This window comes from Eucyclogobius newberryi, unplaced genomic scaffold (assembly GCF_026437365.1).
Source record: "Eucyclogobius newberryi isolate DKJ021-1_F unplaced genomic scaffold, fEucNew1.0.hap1 SCAF_17, whole genome shotgun sequence".
Taxonomy (NCBI): Eukaryota; Metazoa; Chordata; class Actinopteri; order Gobiiformes; family Gobiidae; genus Eucyclogobius; species Eucyclogobius newberryi.
In genome coordinates this window covers 23613697-23637328 of record NW_027315801.1, presented here as the reverse complement: position 1 = coordinate 23637328, position 23632 = coordinate 23613697, and the positions used below count along the sequence as shown (strand labels likewise).

The window sequence follows — 23632 nt, the reverse complement described above, 5'->3', positions numbered from 1 at the left end:
CTCTGCTCACAGTAGCTGCTCTTTCTGGCTCTAAATCTCACTCCCAATATAGAGTTCAAGGGAGACCAATTGTAATGTGGTCCTAACCCTGTGTCACGCTTACATTATCACCATATGAGAATTAGCTTGATGTCTTTTCCAAACCATTTGCTCTGATGAATCCAAGCACACTCCAGCGCTTTCTGTACCAAGCCGCTGTTAAATATGGAACGCCTCATTAACATGTTGATCTTTGCTGGCCTTTGGCGCGTTCAGGCACAAATTAAAGAGCTGCAAGTTTACTTTTCTCACATAAGACGGGGAATGGAAATGAAATGCGCCGATGTTTGGAGGCAGTTTGTCGGGAATTTAATCCATTAAAGCCACCATTTTAATTTACATTTGACTTCTTTAAGCATACCTCCCTGTCAAATGAAAACTAGACATGGAAGTCAAGAAAAAATCATTATGTTTTCAATAATTGTCTGCTTGCTACCAGCAGGGGTTGTCATGAGCTACATAAGAACTCTACTAAACATACAAACAGATGATTGATAACATATGGTGCTGCAATTTGAATAAACCTACATCTTAGCTTATTTTGTTTTGGTTTTCCATGATGCCATTGTAAGTTGCGCATGTGAAGCTCAATCACTGTCAGGAGCTTTTGCTTCTGCACATTTCCCACTCGGCAAAGCATCAAAATACAGTATTGTTGTCATAGATCACTGTGCAAAAGCCCTGGGTTATTTTAAATGGGCCTTCATTGATCTTACAACAAGAAGTTTACAAACAGGCTGAAATAGAATGTTAGGAAAAGCAATTCCACTTTAAAGCCCTGAGGAATAGACTTTTTAAAATGACAATGTCTATTTTAGAAGATCCGAAAATATTAAAATAAGGACATTACAAGTTTTCTTTTTTTAAATCAAATCAAATCAATTTATTTTTGTAAGGCCCAAAATCACAACAACAGTTGCCTCTGAGGGCCACAGGGAGAAATGAATCAACAATGTCTGTGGTGGCGATGGAGTCAGACAATGTCTGTGGTGGCGAGCGACGATGTCCCAGGGTCCTCTGAGGGACCGTCGGAGGCGAGCTGGACCCACTCTTCAGGCAGATGAGGGACCGTCTGAGGCGAACTGGACCCACTCTTCAGGCAGATGAGGGACCGTCGGAGGCGAGCAGGGCCCACTCTTCAGGCAGATGAGGGACCATCGGAGTCGAGCTGGACCCACTCTTCAGGCAGATGAGGGACCGTCGGGGGCGAGCTGGACCCACTCCTCAGGCAGATGAGGGACCGTCGGAGGCGAGCTGGACCCACTCTTCAGGCAGATGAGGGACCGTCCACACAGGGCAGGGACCACTTCACCAGGGGAGGGGCATCTGGGTCCACAGGTCCTCAGGAGTGAGAGAAAGAAAAAAAGGCGGTGAACAGTTTGCAAGTGGAATCAAAAAATAAATATTGTTTGATAGCATAAGTAGTCAGAAGAAGATGATAGTGCTCAAGCTGTCATACTTCCCCCAGCATAGTTACTCCTAGGGCAGCGTAGCTAAAGCTGTGGGTTTATGTTTCTGTTCCTAATTAGTCTGACCATAAGCGATTTCGAAGAGGAACGTTTTAAGCCTGGACTTAAATGAAGAGACTGTGTCAGCATATTTAACATGGGTCGGGAGCTGATTCCATAACACAGGAGCTTGGTAGCTAAACGCTCTACCTCCTACAGTACTTTTAGAGACTCTTGGGACCACCAGAAGGCCGGCATTCTGAGAGCGAAGAGCTCTGTTTGGATGATATGGTTCTATAGCATCTTTGAGGTAGGATGGGGCCATGTCATTTATGGCTTTGTAGGTCAAGAGTAGAATTTTGAATTTGATTCTGGACTCGACGGGGAGCCAGTGAAGAGACTTCAGCACCGGCGTAATGTGCTCTCTTCTTTTTGTTCCTGTTAGTAATCTTGCTGCTGCATTTTGAACCAGTTGAAAGCTTTTTATGGAGCTTTTAGGACACGCTGCAAGCAGGGAGTTACAGTAGTCTAATCTAGTCGTTACAAATGCATGGATAAGTTTTTCGGCATCACTTTTAGGCAGGATTCTTCTGATTTTGGCTATGTTGCGCAAATGGAAATAGGCTGTTTTACAAGCTTGATTTATATGAGCTTTAAATGAGAGCTCCTGGTCAAATAAGACTCCAAGGTTTCTTACAGTAGAACTGGAGGCTACACTGACATTGTCCAGTGTGACTATCTGCTCAGATAGACCGTCTCGTAGATGCTTAGGGCCAAGCACAATGACCTCGGTTTTTTCAGGGTTAAGAAGCAGGTAGTTTAGTGTCATCCAGGTTTTTATCTCCTTCACACAAGTACTAAGTCTGTCTACTTGATCGCTCTGATCAGGTTTCATTGATAAATACAGCTGAGTGTCATCTGCATAGCAGTGGAAGTTAATGCCATGCTTTCTGATAATGTTGCCTAATGGTAGCATATAAAGAGTAAACAGAATTGGACCGAGTACCGAACCCTGTGGCACACCGTAAATTACTTTAGAGCTTGGTGAGGAGCTCTGGTTTACATTAACAAATTGGAACCTATCAGATAGATAGGATTTAAACCAGCTGAGGGCTGTTCCTCCAACACCTACATCACATTCTAACCTCTGCAGTAGAATGTTGTGGTCAATGGTGTCAAACGCTGCGCTCAGTTCCAACAGAACCAGGATTGAGACCAGTCCATCGTCAGCGGCTAATAACAAATCATTTGTGACTTTAACTAGTGCAGTTTCAGTGCTGTGGTGGGCTCTGAACCCTGACTGGAAAACTTCAAATAAGTTATTGTCCTGCAGGTGGCGACAAAGCTGTTTTACTACAACTTTTTCAAGGATTTTAGAGACGAAGGGAAGATTTGAAATAGGTCTGTAGTTTACCAATAGGTCGGGATCTAGATTAGGCTTTTTCAGAAGAGGTTTAATGACTGCATGTTTGAAGGACTGTGGAACATAGCCACTTTGGAGTGAAGTTATATTAAGAATAGGGTCTATAATTAGGGGGAGAATGTCTTTGAGGAGTCTGCTTGGAATAGGGTCTAGGACACAAGTTGAGCTTTTAGAGGACATAATGGCTGAAGTTATCTCTGCTTGATCAACAGCTGTGAACCTTTCTAAGTTTACAGGTGGATTTATATGGGACGTTAGATTTACAGCTTGGGCTAGTTCAGGGCTAATAGCGGGGGTAATTTCATCTAATTTATCTCTGATTGTTTTTATTTTATTGTTAAAAAATAGGAGGAAATCATCAGAGCTAAGTGTAGCTGGGATTGAGGGCTCTACTGCACTGTGACAGTTTGTTAGCCTAGCTACAGTGCTGAAAAGGAATTTAGTGTTACTTTTGTTGACTTCTATTAGATTTGAATAATATCTGGTTTGGGCCTTACGCAGAGCCTGCTTATAGGACAGCAGGCAACTTTTCCATGCTTTTAGGGATTCTTCGGTGTGAGAGCGACGAAATAATCCCTCTAACTTTCTAACTCTTTGTTTATGTGAACGCAGTTCTTGGTTGTACCAGGAGGAGGCGCACTTTGGCCTAATGACCTTCTGTTTTAACGGCGCGACAACGTCAAGAGCAGACTTCAGAGAATTCATGGTCAAGTCGACACATTGATCACTTAAACTGGGACTAAAGCTGTTCTCAGCAGGATCACATGACATGTCACTGAATATTGGCTCTATTATTTCTTTGAATTTTGAGATAGATTTTTTAGATATTGTCCTTTTCATTATAACTTTATTTTGTGGGACTGGATGATCTTTAAGAATAAACTGAAAGGTAATTAGTAAATGATCTGACAATATAGGGTTTTGAGGGAGGACAATGAGGTCACTAATCTCTGTTCCATACGTTAGGACAAGATCCAGAGTGTTCTTGTGAATGTGAGTCGGTTCATTTACATTCTGAGTGAAACCAATGCTGTCTAACAAGGCGCTGAAGGCATTACTGAGAGCGTCATCACTCATGTTCACGTGGATATTAAAGTCTCCAGCTATAACTATTTTATCCCAGGCTAACACTAAGTTTGATATAAAGTCAGAAAACTCTGTTAAAAACTCTGAGTAGGGACCAGGGGGTCGGTAGATAACTATGAACAAAACTCCTTTTTGGTTTTTCATATTTGGACATGTGATCGACAGCATGAGGCTTTCAAATGAGTGAAATGCATTGTTAGTTTTAGGGTTCATGAGTAGGCTTGAGTGTGAGATCACTGCCACACCACCACCTCGGCCTGTGCTCCTGGCGGTCTGAAAGTTAACATGGGTGGGTGGGGTGGACTCATTTAGTCTGACGTAGTCGTCTTGTTGAAGCCACGTTTCAGTTAGAGCTAGAAGATCTATGTTATAGTCACTAATTAATTCATTAACTAAGAGCGATTTGGAGGAAATTGCTCTAATGTTTAGCAGTCCACATTTTACGTGTTTATTCATTTGTGTATTTGTGTCATTTGTGATTGTTATTTTCCTTAAGTTATTTGGTCTGACGCCTGAAATATTTTTTCTGAAATGTGACTTTTTGGCATTATTTGTACGAGGAACACGAGGGACACGAGGGACACACACAGTCTCTATCTGTCTTGAATCTGAACACTTCACAGGTAACAGAACGGGCGAGAGTTCAGCGACAGAGGAGCGTCTTGAACTGCTGCTCTGCACCTGGGGCTCATCCCTAGATGGTCACTTAACACGACTAAGACTATCGGTCAAATTCCGAACTAATAGGGATGTACCCTCCGAAGTCGGATGGATGCCATCCCTGCGTATGAGCCCGGGCTTTCCCCAAAACGCACTCCAGTTATCAATAAAGACTACGTTGTTTTGAGGGCACCATCTGGATAACCAGTTGTTGAATGCTGAGAGACGGCTGTACAATTCAGCATTGATCCGATTGGGCAGGGGACCAGAAAATATTACAGTGTCTGACATCGACTTCGCTAGGTCACACACCGCGGCTACTTGAACTTTGAGCACCTCTGATTGTCTCCGCCGGGCGTCGTTACCGCCTGCGTGAATCACGACTCCTTCAATGTGTCTTTTCCCTATAACTTATTTGAGTCACATGTCAAATACAATCACATCAATACATTTAAGTTGCACTATGTAGTGTTTGAGATGTTATTGCTGTGCCTTTAATGTTCCACAGTATGCATTTAAATGTATATATCCTGCATTTCATAACAGACATTTTATTCCATTTTATTCCATTTTATTATTTGTTTTAAATGGGCAGATCTGTCTCCATTGAAATACAATTTATTTACAAAAACAAGATTAGACACACCGTTATAATGATAGCAGGGTTCAAAGCGTGAGAAAAAGGTAGTGGCTTTAAGTCCGAAAAGTACATTATATAAGTTCAACGCAAAACAAGAAAGGTGAAAACATCTCCATGGAGACAAGTGACAAGAAAGACAAGAAAAATGTACAAAGTGCGTGTGTTGTGCTGACTTGAATGTCGCTAAGACCACATTAAACACATGTTTCCGACCTTAGAATAAATAATATGAAACTCTACAATGGAAAAACAGCTGATTCTATGACATTTTAATAATGCATTGTGCCTTCTGTTTGGTTGTAAAGCTGCCAGTGGAGTCCTTGCACTCAACAAGGTGTTTTATGGCAGCGGAATAAATTAACTGCAACATAATTAAATTCAAGTCAATAGTCCAACAATTATCAGAGCCATTCATTTATTTTATGGAGCCACTCTTTACCTTGTCATGGCACTACTTCAACATACAAAAGAGAAAAACTGTACGATCAGGGGCTACTGTGCCCAGTCGCTTGAACTAATTATAGCTTTGTTACGCAGATCATACAAATTAAACTGCATTTTTATCAACAAGACAGACATTAACAGACTTTTCATATTAATTTAAACACACAATTAGAAGTTTGGGATTTACATTTTAATTCATAACATGACCAAATATTTGTCTTTAAGTCTCAAATGTACTTGCCAGCTACGTAAAGGTGTTTTTAAAGAAATGTTAGAAATGTTGTTCTGCCTAAAATGTTACAGCGTGGCGTTAAACTCACTCACTGTAAGAGGGTTTTAGCAGTACATAGTGCACCTTTAATGTATTAGTTTATGCTTATTCAAACTGGGTAAAATAACTGTAACATTTTGGTTGGGAAGAATATTTGGGAAATGTATTTAGTTACAGAATACTGACTACATGGTCCAATCAGAGTACTTTGTTCTGAATACTTTGAATACGTTCACATTGAGGAGTAAAAACACTACATAGGATTAAAATAGCATTTGTTATGCATTTATTTATTTAGCACTGACATGAGAAGATAAATAGCACACAATTAAAGTGCTGTTTTTTTCATATTTCAAAGTGATACTGCACAGTTTAAAGCCAACTGTGTGATCGAATACCACATGTTTCTCCCATCATTTTAGGAAAGTAACTGTATTCTAAACACCACCAAATGAAAGACAGACTTACAGAATACAGTTAGTCTAAAATAGCAGTCTGAGTACATGTTTTCAGTACATGTATTTAGTTACTTCCCAACACTGGCTCATCCACTAATATCTACAAAATTGTCAAATACTAATGGAAAACCGAAAATGGAAGAGTCACGCGTTTGACCCATCCTTCAATCAGGAAGGAACTGTTGGCCCCCAAAAGAGGTTTTTTACATATTTAACCAGGTCAAGAGTATCTAGCCAGATAATAGCATAAGAGTGTACTCCCAGATATGGAGAGAACATGCAAACTACACTGAAAGACCACTGCTGTAATGTTATAAAAACAGCAAAAATGAGTACTCTTGTGTATTCAGCGTTTTACTTGATTTCAAAATGGCCGTGAACACCACCGTCCAATGACAAGCCACCGTCACCAGTCGTGCTTGTGTCCTGGAGTCACACAAAACATAAAAGCGCGTATTAAAAATAGATTGGTTTGTTGGGGTTGCAGTTGCAGACACTAAGCCTGTCTCGGAGCACTAATCTAGCAGCCTCTCCTTCACTTTCTGACGCGCAACTATGGAACAACTTTGCGAAGCATCCAAACTCGCGTCGCATGGTCGTGTCATCCAGCGCGTGGCATTGAAGCGGTTGTCACGGGCCCCTCACCGCCCCCGTCCTGAGCTGTCACTGCTGTGTCACTGTGGGGCCAAGTGCAGCCAGTGTGGAGCTGTCACCACACCCAAGCGTCTTATTCACTCTGACACATGCACACTTTGAAATGCACAGTGCCTCTCCTGCAGCAGCTGTTCCGGGGAGGGTCACCAAGGGTCCCCATGCATCCTCCAAAACCCATAGAAAACAGGAAATATAGTTTGCTTTGTGATCTCTTTGGCAGAAAGGATCTCTGTCCGAACAAAGTCACTGCAGCTACTTTGACGTCTGTCTCAGTCATGTCCCAAATATTAGGTTATGGTCAGAGACTAGAAGGTGTTTTAGAAGGAAATATCTACGACAGAAATCTGCAAATCGTTTCATTATTTGTTTTGGATTGACTCCACAAACTTGTCATATTAATCTTATGGTTTAATGTCCTTTCAAATGACAACAATCACGTATCTGGAGTTGAATAATGGCACGACTGTCAGAGGTAATTGTGGGAAAATGATTGCACTTGTTTATTTATGCTGACAGAGAAAACACTGAACTTTGTGCCAGTTTTGGTTTCATGTGGATAGACCCAGTAATTACAGAGATATGAACATAAACCAAGGCAACAAATCTATAATCTGTCTATTAAAGTCTACCACACCTGCTCCAGCTCAGTGTATATGTCAGTTTATCTACACACAAACTGTGGACATAAAATGCAGTAAAATGGGATGAATTATACATACAATACTTTTTCTAGACTTAATTAGTGTTTGCCATACCAATGGGATTTGGTGATGAATTGTCTTTATACATATTTTTCGTATGCTTTTTTTGCACGAAATCCTGTAAGATTGTAATCTTGTGAATGCAGTTTGAGTTAAGAAAAAAGAGATACAGGGCATTATATTTAGTGGACCACAGCCCTAGTTTATCAACAATATCAACTCACAGATTTATTTTTTTCATGAATCAGATGAAACTTGGATCGTAACCACACCTATGTCTCCATAATCTGGGCACATGACTTTGTAGGTTATTTCTGTTTATTTCTAGGTAGTGTAGTTTGGTCTAAATTAGCATTTAACATTTAATACAGAAAGACAAAACAAAAAAACTGTGATGTCAGCTGTCTTTGACAAAGGGCAAAATAAATTACTCTTTAGAGAGAAAATCAAGACAAGATCCATTTGTAAACTTGTGCTATTTGACATTTAGGCCTGTATAATATATATACGGGTATATATATATATATATATATATATATATATATATATATATATATATATATATATATTCTGCAATGTTTGCGTTGTGTCATGCATTTTCATTCTCCGTGAGGAAAAAAAAGTCAGACAAAGGTGGTCACAATCTTCACAGATGGAGAAGTAACAGTAAGTCAATCTACCTTCACCACCAATAACTCATAGAAACACCTTAGAACGTCGTTGAAATCCTTTTTTTTAAACCTTCTTCTTTTAAAAAAAAATGTAAATTCCCTCTTGTCTCAACCGCCAGGCCTCTCCTCCAAAACGTTCCCCAAGCGTCCTTCCTCAGATCCTGAAGGCCCTGCACCCGCCACCAGCCACAACCACTAAACCTCGAAAGCCTCTGCCCTGTCAGCACGTCCACCTTATTCAATATGACCGTCCCACATCAAACTGTGCCCTCCGTTTGTTTTTCCTTCTTCTTTTGGACTGGGATGTCATGCTGAATATGGCAGCTCGGCGATGTATTGGCGGGGGTGCTGCGCTTGTCCGTTCTTATCCGATCAGCTGTGTACGAGCCTGTGTTTGGGTTCGTGTGTGCGTGTCCCCGCGAGGACACAGCTGTAGCCTCGCGCACGTTGACCTACATGATGGGGACCCCGATGGCTTCAGTCACATTCGGGGACGTACTGTTAAAATTAAATAAATAAATACATTCTACGTGCCTCTGACTCTCAGCTGTGTGTGGGCAGCTGTGAACCTCCCTGGAGTTCTTCTGAAGAAAGTTGTTTGTTGTTTTGGCCGTTAGCTTTTTAGCACGAGTCCGTCTCAAGAGTAAACATAGATACACGTCTCCAAAGCAGTTATATTTGTGGTGCACGGTCATCATGGGAGAATAGTGGTAATACAGAACATTTTGATCAGGTCAGAAAATCTAATTGTCACAGAAAGAGAAGAGCAATCACAAGAATCAAAAAAAGGATGAGAGGCAAATTTGGCCTAATACATGTAATTACATGATTATGTCTTTTTTTTGCGTCCACAGATGTGAGACTGTTTTGATAGCGATTACATCATTATTGAGAAAAACACATTTACATAAAAAAGCATGATTTTCTTCTCCTTTTGTGCACACAGTTTGTGATTGGATGTGGTTTTGCATGTTATGCCATGACTGACGCTCTCCCTTTAGTGCAATGTCCAAATGCTAATGTGATATGACATAATGTACGGATACAGCAGGAAACCGTTTACCTGTGCCACGTTTAGCACCTATCTAACCCCCGCGCCACGCTTCTCGTCCACCCAAGACCCACACTTGGTCCCGTTCACCCATGTTCTCCTGTAAAGTGCCAGTGCGGGCGATAATCTGATCCGCCCGTTCCCTTTATCTCAACTCATTATACAGTTTGCCTCTTAATTCTTGACTCCATTTCCTCCGAGCTCACCCACTTTGTTCGCACTCCCGTCATGTCCGCGCCGCTAATTGGTTGCCTAATCTCAAACAAGCCCGTCTAATTGACTTTACTATTGCAAATTTAATTAGTAGGTATCGACTGCATTTCTATTGATATAACAGCTGCTCTATTTTACTTTTCCAAATGTGACTTTTGAAAATGTTCGGCGCCGGAGTGCACTTAGAGGAACTTGGAGAGTGGGTAATCACGGCTCATTTGAATCAGGTATGCAGCCCCCCCCTGTGGACGGCCTGATTTGAAAGATTCCATTGCGGTGTGTGTCTCTAAGGGAAGCGCGTATGTAAATGGAGGTAATGGGAGAAAGAAAAAAAAAAAACAGCTACATGTGTTTGACTTTTCTTAATTACCCCTACTCCTCGGGGAGGCATTTAAAAGCTGGTGATTACTTTGTTTGATTGCTTGTGAAATGAGTGGAGTGAGCGAACGCTGAATGATAACGTCCAACATGGAGAGATGATAGCGAGAGATCTTTGTAGATGGATATGGAAACGGATTCAATTTGGTTTTACGGAAAGTGAAGGGAAAAAAAACGTACAGAGCTGGAAATATGGCAGAGCTGAACATGTTAAGGGAGTTACATGGGTGGCTTGATAAACAGATTCAATAAGTATTCAATAATCTGGACCTTTACAAATGTAGACTCTTATGGGTCATGGAGTTTGTGTTGCATTGAGAATAACCAAAAGGGAAACATTTTACCTTCAAGTTGCTCAAATGAAGTTACAGGTTGAGGTTCATGTATGATTTGTCAAATTGGCTCAAATATAGTGACAAGAAATAGCTAAATTCACTTGATTTTTGTATTGCCCGATATCAAAAAAACTGTTTCACCAACAACAGAAAACTACTACAAAATTAAACAATGATGCATCAGAGAAGATTAACCTTTAATGAGCTTTTAAGATTTATTGATTTATGCATGTTTGAGTAATCCTGTACTGTCCTGAAACTGGACCTTGAGAGCTCTTGTGCATGTAGGGTTCAAAAATGTTGTGCAGCCTTTAAAAAAAATAATTAAAAAACCCACACAATTACATTCAAATCTGCTGCTTGCTACGATGAAATGCAACTATGAATGGGTGGGACATATCAATTCTGCATTTATTTTGGTCCCATTTCTATTGTTAAAACATTTTAGATACATTTTTTGTTGTTTGCAGTGAACTAAATGTAGAACAATGATGCATATTTGTCTTATTTATGTTCACTCCATGTATCAATATCCAGCTCTTCCTCAAGGTGACTTGAGTGGTAATTATCATTATCATTAACCAGCTGTCTCACCTGATAAACAAAAGCCATTGATATCCAATAACAAAGTCTATAAGGATCATGAATATGCGAGTTCTTTGTGGCCAGTGCTCTTGGTCTGGATGTATTATGGTCCTCCAAAGTAGAACCATTTTCAGCATTGTTTTCAAATACAAAAACACACCATTCCCAAGCTATTACCTCAGAGTAACTGGATTCCAGTTTTCTCTGTCTTTACAACCTCCGAAATCCTGTCTTCTAAGAATACGTTCAATGATAATAAATCTCTTGAGACTAAGTCATGCAATAAAACCTTTTGAGAAAATCACGTATAGATGGGACTTCTAATTCTGACATATTTACATTGTCTGCTCATTAATATGCACTCAATCTAAACCATCCAGATTCAAGACGAACCACAGAACTAACCCGCTGCTGTTGCTTTGTGCGTGCAGATCCGGGCAGGGGGGTTCGAGTATTCTCCCGGGACCCTCCACATCTACGCCGACAGTCTGCTCACGCTGCCCGCCATCATTGGGATCGGAGGGGGCGGCGGCCTGCTCCTGCTGGTCATCATCGCTGTGCTCATCGCCTACAAGAGGAAGTCCCGGGACGCCGACCGCACCTTGAAACGCCTGCAGCTCCAGATGGACAACCTGGAGTCGCGGGTGGCACTGGAGTGTAAAGAAGGTATGGAAGCTGAGTTGGGACATTTTGGATTATAACAAAAATTGAATGACGTAAAACAAAGTGTAAAATTAAATAATGATTGCTCAGTACATTATATCATTTGAATTTAATACAAATGAAGAGAGAAGTTTAATTATTTATTCAAATGAACCTTTAGGTGTATTATTTAGGTAGGTACACAATATCGGCCTCGGCTGGAGACTTAAGGCAGATAACCGATACGTTAAAAAGGGCAAATAAAGAAAAGGAAATGGTGTTTTAGTGGAAACGGACTTGATTAATGGTGTATTTGTTTCTAAAACAAGGCTATTGTTATCAGCAAGAACTGTACAACCCAAGCATTTTAAATTGAAGCATTACATTCATCAAAACAGCGCCCGCAGTTAAGAAATCAATTTCCAGCAACTAGTGCACTTGAAACAATATCTAGTCTTAGTAGTTTTATATATATTGTCCATTTGTAATTAAAGTAGACATGCTTTTTATTTTTTATGCTTTTTTCAGGTTCTTAGTATTGAACCATAAGTAGATCACCATTTATATTTTGTTCGTTGTAAACCACAATATTGATCTAAAACAGCGTAGTAATAGAAACCATTGACTTTCTGTTCAAAACTGCAGAACTGACAAGCCCCGCCTCTTCAAGCAACAGATTTGACTTTACATGTTTTTTATTGTATAAGTGCTGCATGACATTTTAGAACACTACAAACACGGATATCACTGTGAGTCTTAATTTTCCAATAATCACAATTAAGTACAGTGATGTGGGCGGTGATAGGGGTTAGATAAAAACAGGAATTTTCTGAGCACTCAAGCCTCAGTTGAACAATACACGATCACTCAAACATGCATGAATCAAATAAAATGCAACTTTGCTGACGAAACAATTTTAAAGCTCATTAAAGTTGATTTTGCGTAATAATGTGCTGAATTGAACCATTTATTACCGTAATGTTTCTAATATTATCACCACCAAACCATGCCGATTTGAATTCATACAGCACATTTAATAAAACACTATTCCAATTTACTAACAAAACCCATTAATAAACTGATGTGACTGCCAGTGATCCCAGTTATCCAAGTATTTCCATGTGTTAAAACGGCTATGAATCCAAACTAGCCCAGTGAAGCGTATAGTCCTTCCCTCCTCCTCCTCCGTCACAACACCCCGCCCCTCCTGCTGCCCTCCCAGCTGCTCCTCGGTGACGGGACGGTGGCGTGTGGGCGGAGAGGAACAGATGAAGTGGGCGGGGCTCCGAGAAGAAGTGTGGATTTCCCAGCGTCCTTAGGGGAGACGCAGGGGCTCGAGGTTCACTCATCCGTGCAGACTCATCCAGACGAGAGCGGTCATGGCTAATTAGCTGCACAATGCAAATGACAACCGCTGACTGGCAAGTGTCAATGGAGATGTTTGCGGTTGCGATGTGGAAAGCTAATATTTGAGGTATCGCGCGGAGAGTTAGGGAAATAATGTTGCGGGAAGCAGATGTTGTGGTGTAGGCAGAGCGGTTCCCGGGGCGTGTAAGTCTGCGCTTTTAGATCGAAATGGGAGTTCTGAATGTTGTCTGCCATATGTCTGTGAATAAATGTTCACATATGTTCTGTAACGTAAGGCTTCTAGGACTAGAGATGAGATAAGCGTGCCAATAAAATGAAAATAAACAAGTAAAATGGCTAAGATTACGCTACGTCTAAAATGTTAGGCTTTTTCTCAAATGGTTTTGATCAATACATTTGAATTCAAGGCCTTTTTCTCAACTTTTGTATTCTTCCCATGTCCACGAAAATGAATGAAACATCAAATGTAAATGTGTGGATTTCATTATTATTTTCAAATAGGATTCATTTAACTGCTGTCACAGTAATCTTTTTTTATTTTTGGTCCTAAGCTTTACTTAAAAAAACAAATGTCACTATCTCAAAACTGCATTACTGGTTGAGCACTGTGTGTACAGTTACTTCATTAAAGTCGACCATTTGAACAATTACTTTAGATTATTTAGATTTTTTAAATGCATTTTTTACCACATAAAAGTCCAGATAACCGTTACGATCATCAAAATACTATGAAAATTCATCGTTGCAGCCCTAGTATTTAACTCAATAAATTGTAAGGCACTTTGCTGCACCAACCCTGAAAGGAAGTAAGGAAATGCAGTTATGTCCCTTCTCCAGCTCTGTTTGGTCTTGAAGCTCTATCTTAGATTATACTTGGAAAATCAGCTTCCTAATAGTAACATGTATCCCTTAGGCTACAACTGTCTGCTTTCAGAACTGTTTACTTATTTCAGGAAGAAAATACACAAGAATTCACCTCTTCTGCTTTAACTGTTATTTTCCAGTCCAGACGCAACATTTGTCCATTGAACCCGTATTTAATATTGCAAAACTATTGATTCCGAAGCCGCTATTATGTCATAATGTATGTCGGTGTAATCCCTCATTCGTCCAGGCGTGTTCCATAGTAGAAAAAGCTTCAGTTGTAGTCATCTGGACTCAGTTTGAAAAAATAGACGTTTCGACTCTCATCCAAGAGTCATTGTCAATAAAAGAATTTAGATCGAGAACTCCGATATTAATACTGTTCTTTGGTAAGACCCGCCCATTGGGAGGAGCCTTCCTGAAGTAGAAAGAGTTGTTTGTTTCAACAGAAACTCCCCCCTTGTATCTACCGAGCTAGCCTATTCAGAATCTTAATGGGCTATTAGAATCCTCTTTGTCTTTGTGAGACCCTGGCTCAACCACCCTGAGTACCTGATTAGCATCTAAATGTCCTTGTCCTGGTCCTCTATCTTTCCAGGGGTTCAGTAACCCATTATAAATAACAGGAAGATTAAACCTTAGCCCTCCATTTCTGTTTAAAGAAGGTCTTTCTTTTTTAACAAAAATAGCTTCCTTGACTCCTCTTTCAAACCATCTTTTCTCCCTGCTTAAAACCTTCACCTCACCGTCTTCAAACGAGTGATTAGAGGCTTCAAGATGGAGATGCACGGCACTCTGAGGTCCTGAACTTGTATTTCTTCTGTGCTGATAAAGCCTCTTGTGCAGAGGCTGTTTAGTCTCACCTATGTACCGTTCTTTACAGCTTTCTTCACTGCAATGGATCGAATAAACTACATTGCTCTGTTTTTGAGTCGGCAACTTGTCCTTAGGGTGAACCAGTTTTTGTCTTAAAGTGTTTCCTGGTTTAAAATAAACAGGGACTTTGTGTTGTCTAAAAATTCTCTGTTCTCTGAGACGGGCGAGCCCATGGCACAGCCATGAATCTGTCTGTAAAATTGTCCCCGGAATTGAAAGTAAGTGGTGTTCAGACAGATGTCCAACAGTTTACATATGTGTTCAGGTGTCAGTTTGGTCGTCTCTCCCATAGTGGCCAACCTGTACATGGAGCACTTTGAGAAGAAGGCACTGTCCTCATTCTCAGGCATAGCCCCAAAACTGTGGCTCCGCTATGTCGATGATACGTTTGTAACAATTAAGAAACAAGAGCTGGAAACCTTCTCTGATCACATCAATGCTGTGGACCCACATATCAGGTTTACAAGAGAAGACGCTAAGGAGAATCGCTTGGCCTTTCTTGATTGTTCCACGATCAGAGGAGAGGACGGGAAACTCCAAATAGAAGTATATAGGAAACCTACACACACGGACCAGTATCTGCTCTTTGGCTCCAACCACCCACTACAGCACAAGCTGGGTGTGATCAGAACCTTACAACACAGAGCTCAAGGTGGGCCCACCAGCTCAGAGGGCAAGAAGAAAGAGGAAAAACATGTCAGAAATGCCCTCTCAGCCTGTGGTTACCCCGCTTGGGCTCTCAACAGAGTGAAGAGAACCAAGAAGCAGGACAAAAGGGAAACTGAACAGAGAAGGAAGGGTGTTTCTATCCCTTATGTGTCTGGCCTGTCGGAAAAACTGCAGAGATTTTTTAGACAACACAAAGTCCCTGTTTATTTTAAACCAGGAAACACTTTAAGACAAAAACTGGTTCACCCTAAGGACAAGTTGCCGACTCAAAAACAGAGCAATGTAGTTTATTCGATCCAATGCAGTGAAGAAAGCTGTAAAGAACGGTACATAGGTGAGACAAAACAGCCTCTACACAAGAGGCTTTATCAGCACAGAAGAAATACAAGTTCAGGACCTCAGAGTGCCGTGCATCTCCATCTTGAAGCCTCTAATCACTCGTTTGAAGACGGTGAGGTGAAGGTTTTAAGCAGGGAGAAAAGATGGTTTGAAAGAGGAGTCAAGGAAGCTATTTTTGTTAAAAAAGAAAGACCTTCTTTAAACAGAAATGGAGGGCTAAGGTTTAATCTTCCTGTTATTTATAATGGGTTACTGAACCCCTGGAAAGGGAGAGGACCAGGACAAGGACATTTAGATGCTAATCAGGTACTCAGGGTGGTTGAGCCAGGGTCTCACAAAGACAAAGAGGATTCTAATAGCCCATTAAGATTCTGAATAGGCTAGCTCGGTAGATACAAGGGGGGAGTTTCTGTTGAAACAAACAACTCTTTCTACTTCAGGAAGGCTCCTCCCAATGGGTGGGTCTTACCACAGAACAGTATTAATATCGGAGTTCTCGATCTAAATTCTTTTATTGACAATGACTCTTGGATGAGAGTCGAAACGTCTATTTTTTCAAACTGAGTCCAGATGACTACAACTGAAGCTTTTTCTACTACGTCATAATGTATGTTCTTTTTGCATTCAGTTCATAATTACTGGCTATTTTGTGACATTTCAGAGCGTCACTGTCCTGGCCTTTTGTGCGAGTGCATCTAACAGACTCCGCTCATTATGTTGTACAAATAATAAACTCATTTTGTGTTCCACGGCTTCACACAATGGAGTTTAATGGCATCCACAAATTATACATTGCCAGGATGATTTCTGTATTTATAGTCTGTAGAAAGTAGCAGCAGACATAGAATTTCCAGTCAACTTGTCTGTTTTTAGTTTTGAGAAGCATCAGCACAAGACCTAATACATATCTTTGGGTTTATGAAGGCTTAGATAATGTTGTTAACGCTAAAAGAAGACTTATTTTATGCAGTTTTTTTCTGTATTTAGGATGGAACTATAACATAAGTAGATTTTGTTTTACATTTTATTCATTGTTTGTCGCATTATTGATCTAAAACAGCTTGATAATAGAAACAGGTCCACGGACTTCCTGTTCAAAACTGCAAAACTGAGCAGGTCCACCTCCTAGTGACATTTCATTGTAGCAAACAGTGCAATTTACATGTTTTTATAGACGAAAGAAGGCTACCTGTAAGCCTAAAGCTGTGGGTGGAGCTAGAGTGTGGGTGAAACAGACCTTTTCTAAGCACTTAAGTCTGAAATGCATGTATCTGTCAAATATCCTTTAAAATAATGACAAACATATTAAGCAATTGACGTACAATGAGCTCCTCTGGACTTTTAAATATCAAACATCTTCACTCAAATTATGATGATGATTTCAGAAGATAGAAGCAGTTGTCCTTAGCCACATTTGAACTGCTTCACTCATTTTTTTCCTTGATGCTATGGGTTTATTCCTAAACAAACTGCTTTTCTTTTTAAATTTGGTGCAATCTATATCTCTCCTTATGTACAAAGTGCCCTTGTTTAACTCCACTTGTTCTGTTGTTGCTTGCAGCCTTCGCAGAGCTGCAGACAGACATCCACGAGCTGACCCAGGAGTTAGACGGGGCTGGGATCCCCTTCTTGGACTACCGCACCTACGCCATGAGGGTTCTATTCCCGGGTATCGAGGACCACCCGGTGCTCAAGGAGATGGAGGTACGGGTCAGTACACCCCCGGCCAAACCTGACTACTGATCTCTTACTAACAAAGCAGTCTGCGATCAACATCCAATCATGTTGTAGCTGCACTAACACACTAATCACAGAGATAGTTGTCATGAAAGAAATACATATATTTGTCGTAAAAAACAGGTAACACTTCAATAAGGTTCCTTACTATTTATACTACTATTTATAATGCCTTAATAAGCATGTATACTTACTTACGGTACTTACTAGCATTTATCCCTTTGTTATTGAAAGCAGTTTAATAGGCAGCTTATTAAGGCTCTAACAAACATTTTGCATTTTTTTTTGTCAATGACTTATTAAGGTTTATAATGTATTAAAAGCCATCAACAAATGCTAGTGCTAATAAACAAATAACTAGTGCTTATTAACGCCTTATAAATAGTTCACTGCAACCTTATTTTACAGCGTTACCACAAAGATCATGATTTCTTGATTTTAAATTTCCACAATGGCCACGATTTATCCTTTGGTTTCAGAATGATGAGGAATTTGAATTGTCGCCATAGCAATCAACAATGTCAAACAAAATATGATATTGTCTGAATGGAAAAAAAGTCCACAAAATGTTGCTCATAACAGGAAGCTGAAATCCATGAAGAGTTAACGTTGTGCAAAACATTGAAGCAATAAGATAAGCAATACAAACTACAGAAACCTTAGACATTTTAGGCAATACAGAAAACGTTTGAATGCGGTGATGAATTGTCTCGCTTAAAGGTTAGTTGTCAAATTGGCGAGACCTACAAGCGCTTGATTTTAGTAGTTAGTTACACCCTTGACTACACATTGTTGAATTTCACTGCTGCACGAGATGCTCGGTGATAGATGTAGTGCCAGGAACACCTCAGCGAGCTCCACTGTGAACAATGGGCTGCTCATCTATTCAACTGCCTCCATGGAAAGCAGCACCAGAGGACTACAGAGCAGTTCACGTCTGTAATTCTCAATGCAATTTACAAAGAAACGTAGTATTTATACATTTCACAAGCTGTTTTAGAATAAAGGTACAGTACATAGGTGGAAAGTCACCTGCATCAAACCATACTTTGAAAATAGACAGATTTTATGCCATATTGTGGAAAATTATGGCAAAAAAACAACATTTCCATGGAAACATGCAGGAGAAGGCTCATTTTTTGCGGGGATGCGAGCCTGCTCACAGCAATTTTTAGTGCAATAAAATCATGCAAAATGAAAAATACAAAATTTAGTTTTAGTCTATTTTTTGGATGAAAGGTTACGTAATCTGCCTTTAAATGTGTCCAACGTTAGTCATGTTCATGCATTTTATTCAAAAATGTTCCTGTACCTTTAGGCTGCAATTTTGACCAGAAAACACAAGGAATGGGATGTGCCACTTGCAAGATACAATTTCCAAACCATTGTGCTCAAATGAGGGAAATGTTCTTGTGAGATTGTTTTTTGTGTTTTTTTCACGTGTTTACATTCCGAAAAAAAGGGCGAGTTATGTCTTTTGAAAAGGCTGTTGTCCAAACAAAAAGCTCCAAAAAGTGCAAAAATTCAGCAAAAATATGGAATGAAATACTGTCAGGCCAAAAATTCTGAACACATCTATTTTTATTATAAATTATACCAAAATCTCGTAAATCTCATGAGCCCAGTCTCATCCCAACCCTAGAAAGCAGTATTCTGGTACAACAGCTTTCAATAACCAGGATAAATTATGAATAACTTTAGAGAAAGTTGATATCAACATGTTATATTAGAAAAAGAAAAGTGTGTGTTGCTCAGTATCAGTTGTAGCCGCACATCGGGTGTAAAAAACATAACGATTTTACAATGTGCAAGAAAGAAACTCCAAGAGACTAGAACCAGAGCAACACTGGAAGCCGGATTGTTCCCTACATTATACATCAGGCGTTATTTATTAATGACTCCACTACACTGCGCTCTACATGTATTCACCTTGGCAACACAGCCGGGCGGAGACAGGATTTATGAACCTTCCCAGTGAGACCGCTGGAAGCAGGATGAATCATACGTAAAGCACTCTTCTCTATTAAACAGGCTTGTAATCAGAAGTTATCATTAAGATGTAGAATGCAAAGCGCTTCACTGACTTTGATTGGAGCTGTGACTTTTTGGAGTCGACAAATAATTCGTTTGACCTTTTACGGCTTAATTTAATCTCCCCAGACTGGAAAGGCATTTATACTGCTAGAAAGGTAAGAAAAAAAACAAAAAAGTCAGTCAGTGATGTTTAGTAGTTTGACTTGCAAATAACCACAAATTACAGCCACATGTGCCTTGGGGCAAACTGATGGAAATGGGACGGCCTTCAAGTAGGATGAATGTCCTTGCCCAGTGGCACAAAATCTGATTAACACAGATTTCTACATTTTCATTATTTACATTATTGAGCAGATATGGAATGATGTAACAGTGTGGAATATGTCAATCATGCTTTATATTTTAGAACCTACAGAATGACCTGCTTTTGATCTGAGCCCTGCTGCGCAAACTCTTGGCATTCCACTCATGAACCAGGTGACATGAGAGCGTCGAGAGAAGGCCAAAGGTTTGCAGCGCTGTCAACAAAGCAAAGGGTGGCTACTGTGAGGAATCTCAGGAGTCTAAAATATAAAAAAGATTAAAAGTCATTGATCATTTATTTTTGTTACATCATTCCGTACATCTTAATGCCCTTAATTGATGTTATTATGTACAGTAAATCGGTGTAATCCCTCATTCATCAAGGAGTGAGCCTTTGTAGAGAAGGTTTCAAAGGTCGTCATCTGGACAATGTTTTAAAAATCCTGACCTTTTAATTTCCATCCAAAAGTAATGCCATAGAAAGTATATGCCATTTAGAAAGTTGCAAACATAAATAAAATCATTGAATGAGAAAGTTTGTCTGCACGTTTGACTTTTTAAATGTATTATAATGACGGTAGTACTTATTTATAACTTGCAACAACAAAAAGTCCAAAGTGTCTGACAGTTCTGAATCGCATTTTTAGCAAATTATAATTAGTACTTTTAATCTATAATTAGTGCTGTTTTGGGTACGCAAAGGCACTGATAGCAGAAGGTTATAAGGTCTTGATTCTCCTTGATTGTTGGATTGAACTGAGTGACAGTTCCCGGGAGAAGAACCTTCTGTCAGCACGATACTGCGTGTCTTAATACAGTTAGCAGTTCCATATTGAATAAAGTCTGCACCTGCGCTGACCTCTGCAGACAAACGAGCTCAAGCAGTACGCTCCAGATTGCATTTCTCTAACTGGATATGGGATTGTACTGTGGAGGTTATGATGGTCATACACTTTGGACTTCCTCTGCCTCTCTGAGTGGATCTCCCCGGGGGCTCTGCTCTAATCCAATGGCCTGTGTAAACCACCTTCACTGGCTTTATTGCTCTGAGTGACTGTGCTGGGTCTTAAGCCGTACAAACACTGCACTATACCACTCACAACTTCATATATAGAAGGAGACTGAGGTGCCCAATACTGAAGGGATTCTTGCTTTGAAATCCTGAATCACAGCGTTGTTCTGTAGCATGTGCTAACGTCGGCCCTACACTATGTTTCTATAGGCCAGACAACAGCAGACTGAGCAGACTCATCAGGCTCATCTCATCTGCTCCTTTATTTATTTTTTTGACAGGAACATTGGACAATAACTATCTTGGACAGACCAAAGACATTGACATAATGTTCCTCTGTTGTCCCCAGGCAGAGGCAAAGTGACAGCAGGTTAACAGTGTGCAGGAAATACAGAAAATGTCCCATGTAACATTTAAAATACATCTTAAAAACATACTAACAAAAAAAACATACACCAACAACCAATCACCAGCAGAGGGAGCACCTCATCAGCAATCCAAATATTTGCTATTTACGTTCATCCTACAGACGTCATGTGTTATTTGTACATGCAAAGGGAGTACTTTAAAGAAGGTGAAATTGATTTGGTGACATAGCATTTGTATTTAAAACTAATAATAAAAAAATATTCGTAGTACATTTTACTTTCTTAAAAATGTAGGTTTTCTGAACATTAATATAATCAAAACAAGAGAATATAACAGAAATAATTGTCTACTCTGAGTGTAAGACAAAACAAGTTGTGAACCACTGCTCTTATCTGTTTAGATCATGCTAAATAATTATAAAATGTCATTAGAAGACTTGTACTATAATTTGATAGCAGAATAGCCTACAACAAGCAGCCTTTAGTTTCCTTAAAGTTTGCTTGCTGTAGAAGTTAATAGTCAATATTCAGTCCCATCGAGCAGGTAAGGTCACGTAAAGAGGAGTTAGCAAAGACCTTTATCTACAGTATTATGCACACTTTATTGGTAATAAAGAGCTGTCTTAACACATGCTTTTCTGCGCTGTGAGATCAATACAAGTCTAGCTCATATTATTGATAGATTTGAGGTTATCATACTATCCTGTTCTTTTTTAAGTCAATAAACAGTGGTATTAGGTAGTGATGGGCGCTAGTATCCAATACCAATATCTGAATAAAATGCATTAGTGCTTTTCTGCTGTAGAGGATTTTGAGTGGACACGTTATATTCTCTTGTGCTTCTAACCTGCTTGATTTAAATGAAAAGTTGGCGGTAAAAGTAGTTCCTATGAAATAACCATGTTGGTACTGATCCAACAATCACTATTATTAGGACCATATATATTTGACCTACAAGCCAACCTGAAGTAGGGCTGTAGGATTAAGAGAAAAAATATGTTTGATTGCGATTAGATTTGCGATTTATAGTTTAACAATAGGATTATGTTTCTTCAGGAGAACTGAACGATTAGATTTCCCTATCATAACCTGAATTCTACTTTTGGCTAATCGATAACCTCGTGATTGTAAAATAGTTGTCTGCAGCTACGTGTGTTTCCTTGTAACCTAAATAAAACTGAATTCCTGCTCATGGAAGTGCCTTGCAACTGTTGAGTCTCAGTGAAACTCGAACAGACACCAAGCTGGCAGGAGTCGGGCTTTTTCTTGGTTCTTGGTCAGGATTTTTGGTCTTTTCTTTGTTGTATTAACAAAAATGTAAAATCTGCAGCACATGAATGAAGCTAAGGCCAAAGGCATTCAAAAAAAGTGACTAAACTCTTTCCCGAACTTTTTTTTATACACATGAACAACTCCTCCTTGACATGTTAGATTTTGATTTGCTTTTAAGCTTTTAACTTTGGAAAGACCATTGAAGAAATCCAATGTCACACATCTAAGGTCATTTTGAGCAACAAAAGCGTATATGAAGATAAAAGATACACCTTTTTTAAGCTGCAAAGTCCCATTCTATAAAAAACATGGGTGCAGAATGCCCCGGCTGCAGCCAACAGTACTTATTATAATCTGACTCATGAAGGCAACATTTTGACATCAGCACGCATTTCCGTCAGATAATATTCATAACTAATTGCGGCAAAATGAGAGGCTTTAGGTTAAAAGGCTTACTGCGTGCCATAAGTCATCTCATCAAAGTAAGCCGTATCTCCAGCTTGCATACAAATAACTCAATACCTAATTCAGGTCATGAATAAATGATGTTCTCTACTGCAGGAGTCAAATAATTACTTCAGTTAAGTACATGATGAAGAAGTACAAAGTTCTCTCCAAACTTCTAGGCAAAACTGATCTGTAGCAAACTGGAAAATCAACTCTACCATGACAAATATATTGATATGCCGTGTTTATTTATTTGTTTAAATGTGTTTTTTTATGTGTTTTGTGTACTGTATTCTGAATAGTTAGAATACATTCACGTTTAGTCGCATTATTATAGTTTCAAACATGGATTGAAATAGTTAAATGATTGTTGCTCACTTTGTAACTGAATTTATTCATCTCTGATTAGAGAAAAATCACACATGCCCACACCAAAAGAGCGTTTACTATTTTACTAATACCGTGCAGTTTGAAGCAGCACATTGAAGCAAGCCTTTGATTAACTGCCCGTGCTGAGCCTTGTACGCAAAATAAAGGAACATTTATTTGCTCCTTTCAAAGGAAATTGTTGTATTGACTGATTGGATGTCAGGATTTTTCAGGTCACAATATAATCAACAACAAAAAAACTAAATTCTGAGAGT

The 23632-nt window shown here is 39.6% G+C and overlaps 1 protein-coding gene across 3 annotated transcripts in view; it reads left to right on the top strand.

Moving 5' to 3' along the window:
* The window catches only part of plxna1a (plexin A1a), a 354584-nt gene that overhangs the window by 297501 nt on the left and 33451 nt on the right, over nt 1–23632 (top strand). For 2 of the 3 annotated variants that reach the window (XM_072449536.1, XM_072449537.1), the window contains exons 20-21: nt 11489–11723; nt 17377–17525. In XM_072449536.1, the coding sequence (XP_072305637.1) occupies nt 11489–11723; nt 17377–17525 (384 nt within the window). The remainder of the gene's footprint in view (nt 1–11488; nt 11724–17376; nt 17526–23632) is intronic. The other variant, XM_072449538.1, reaches the window with a different exon arrangement.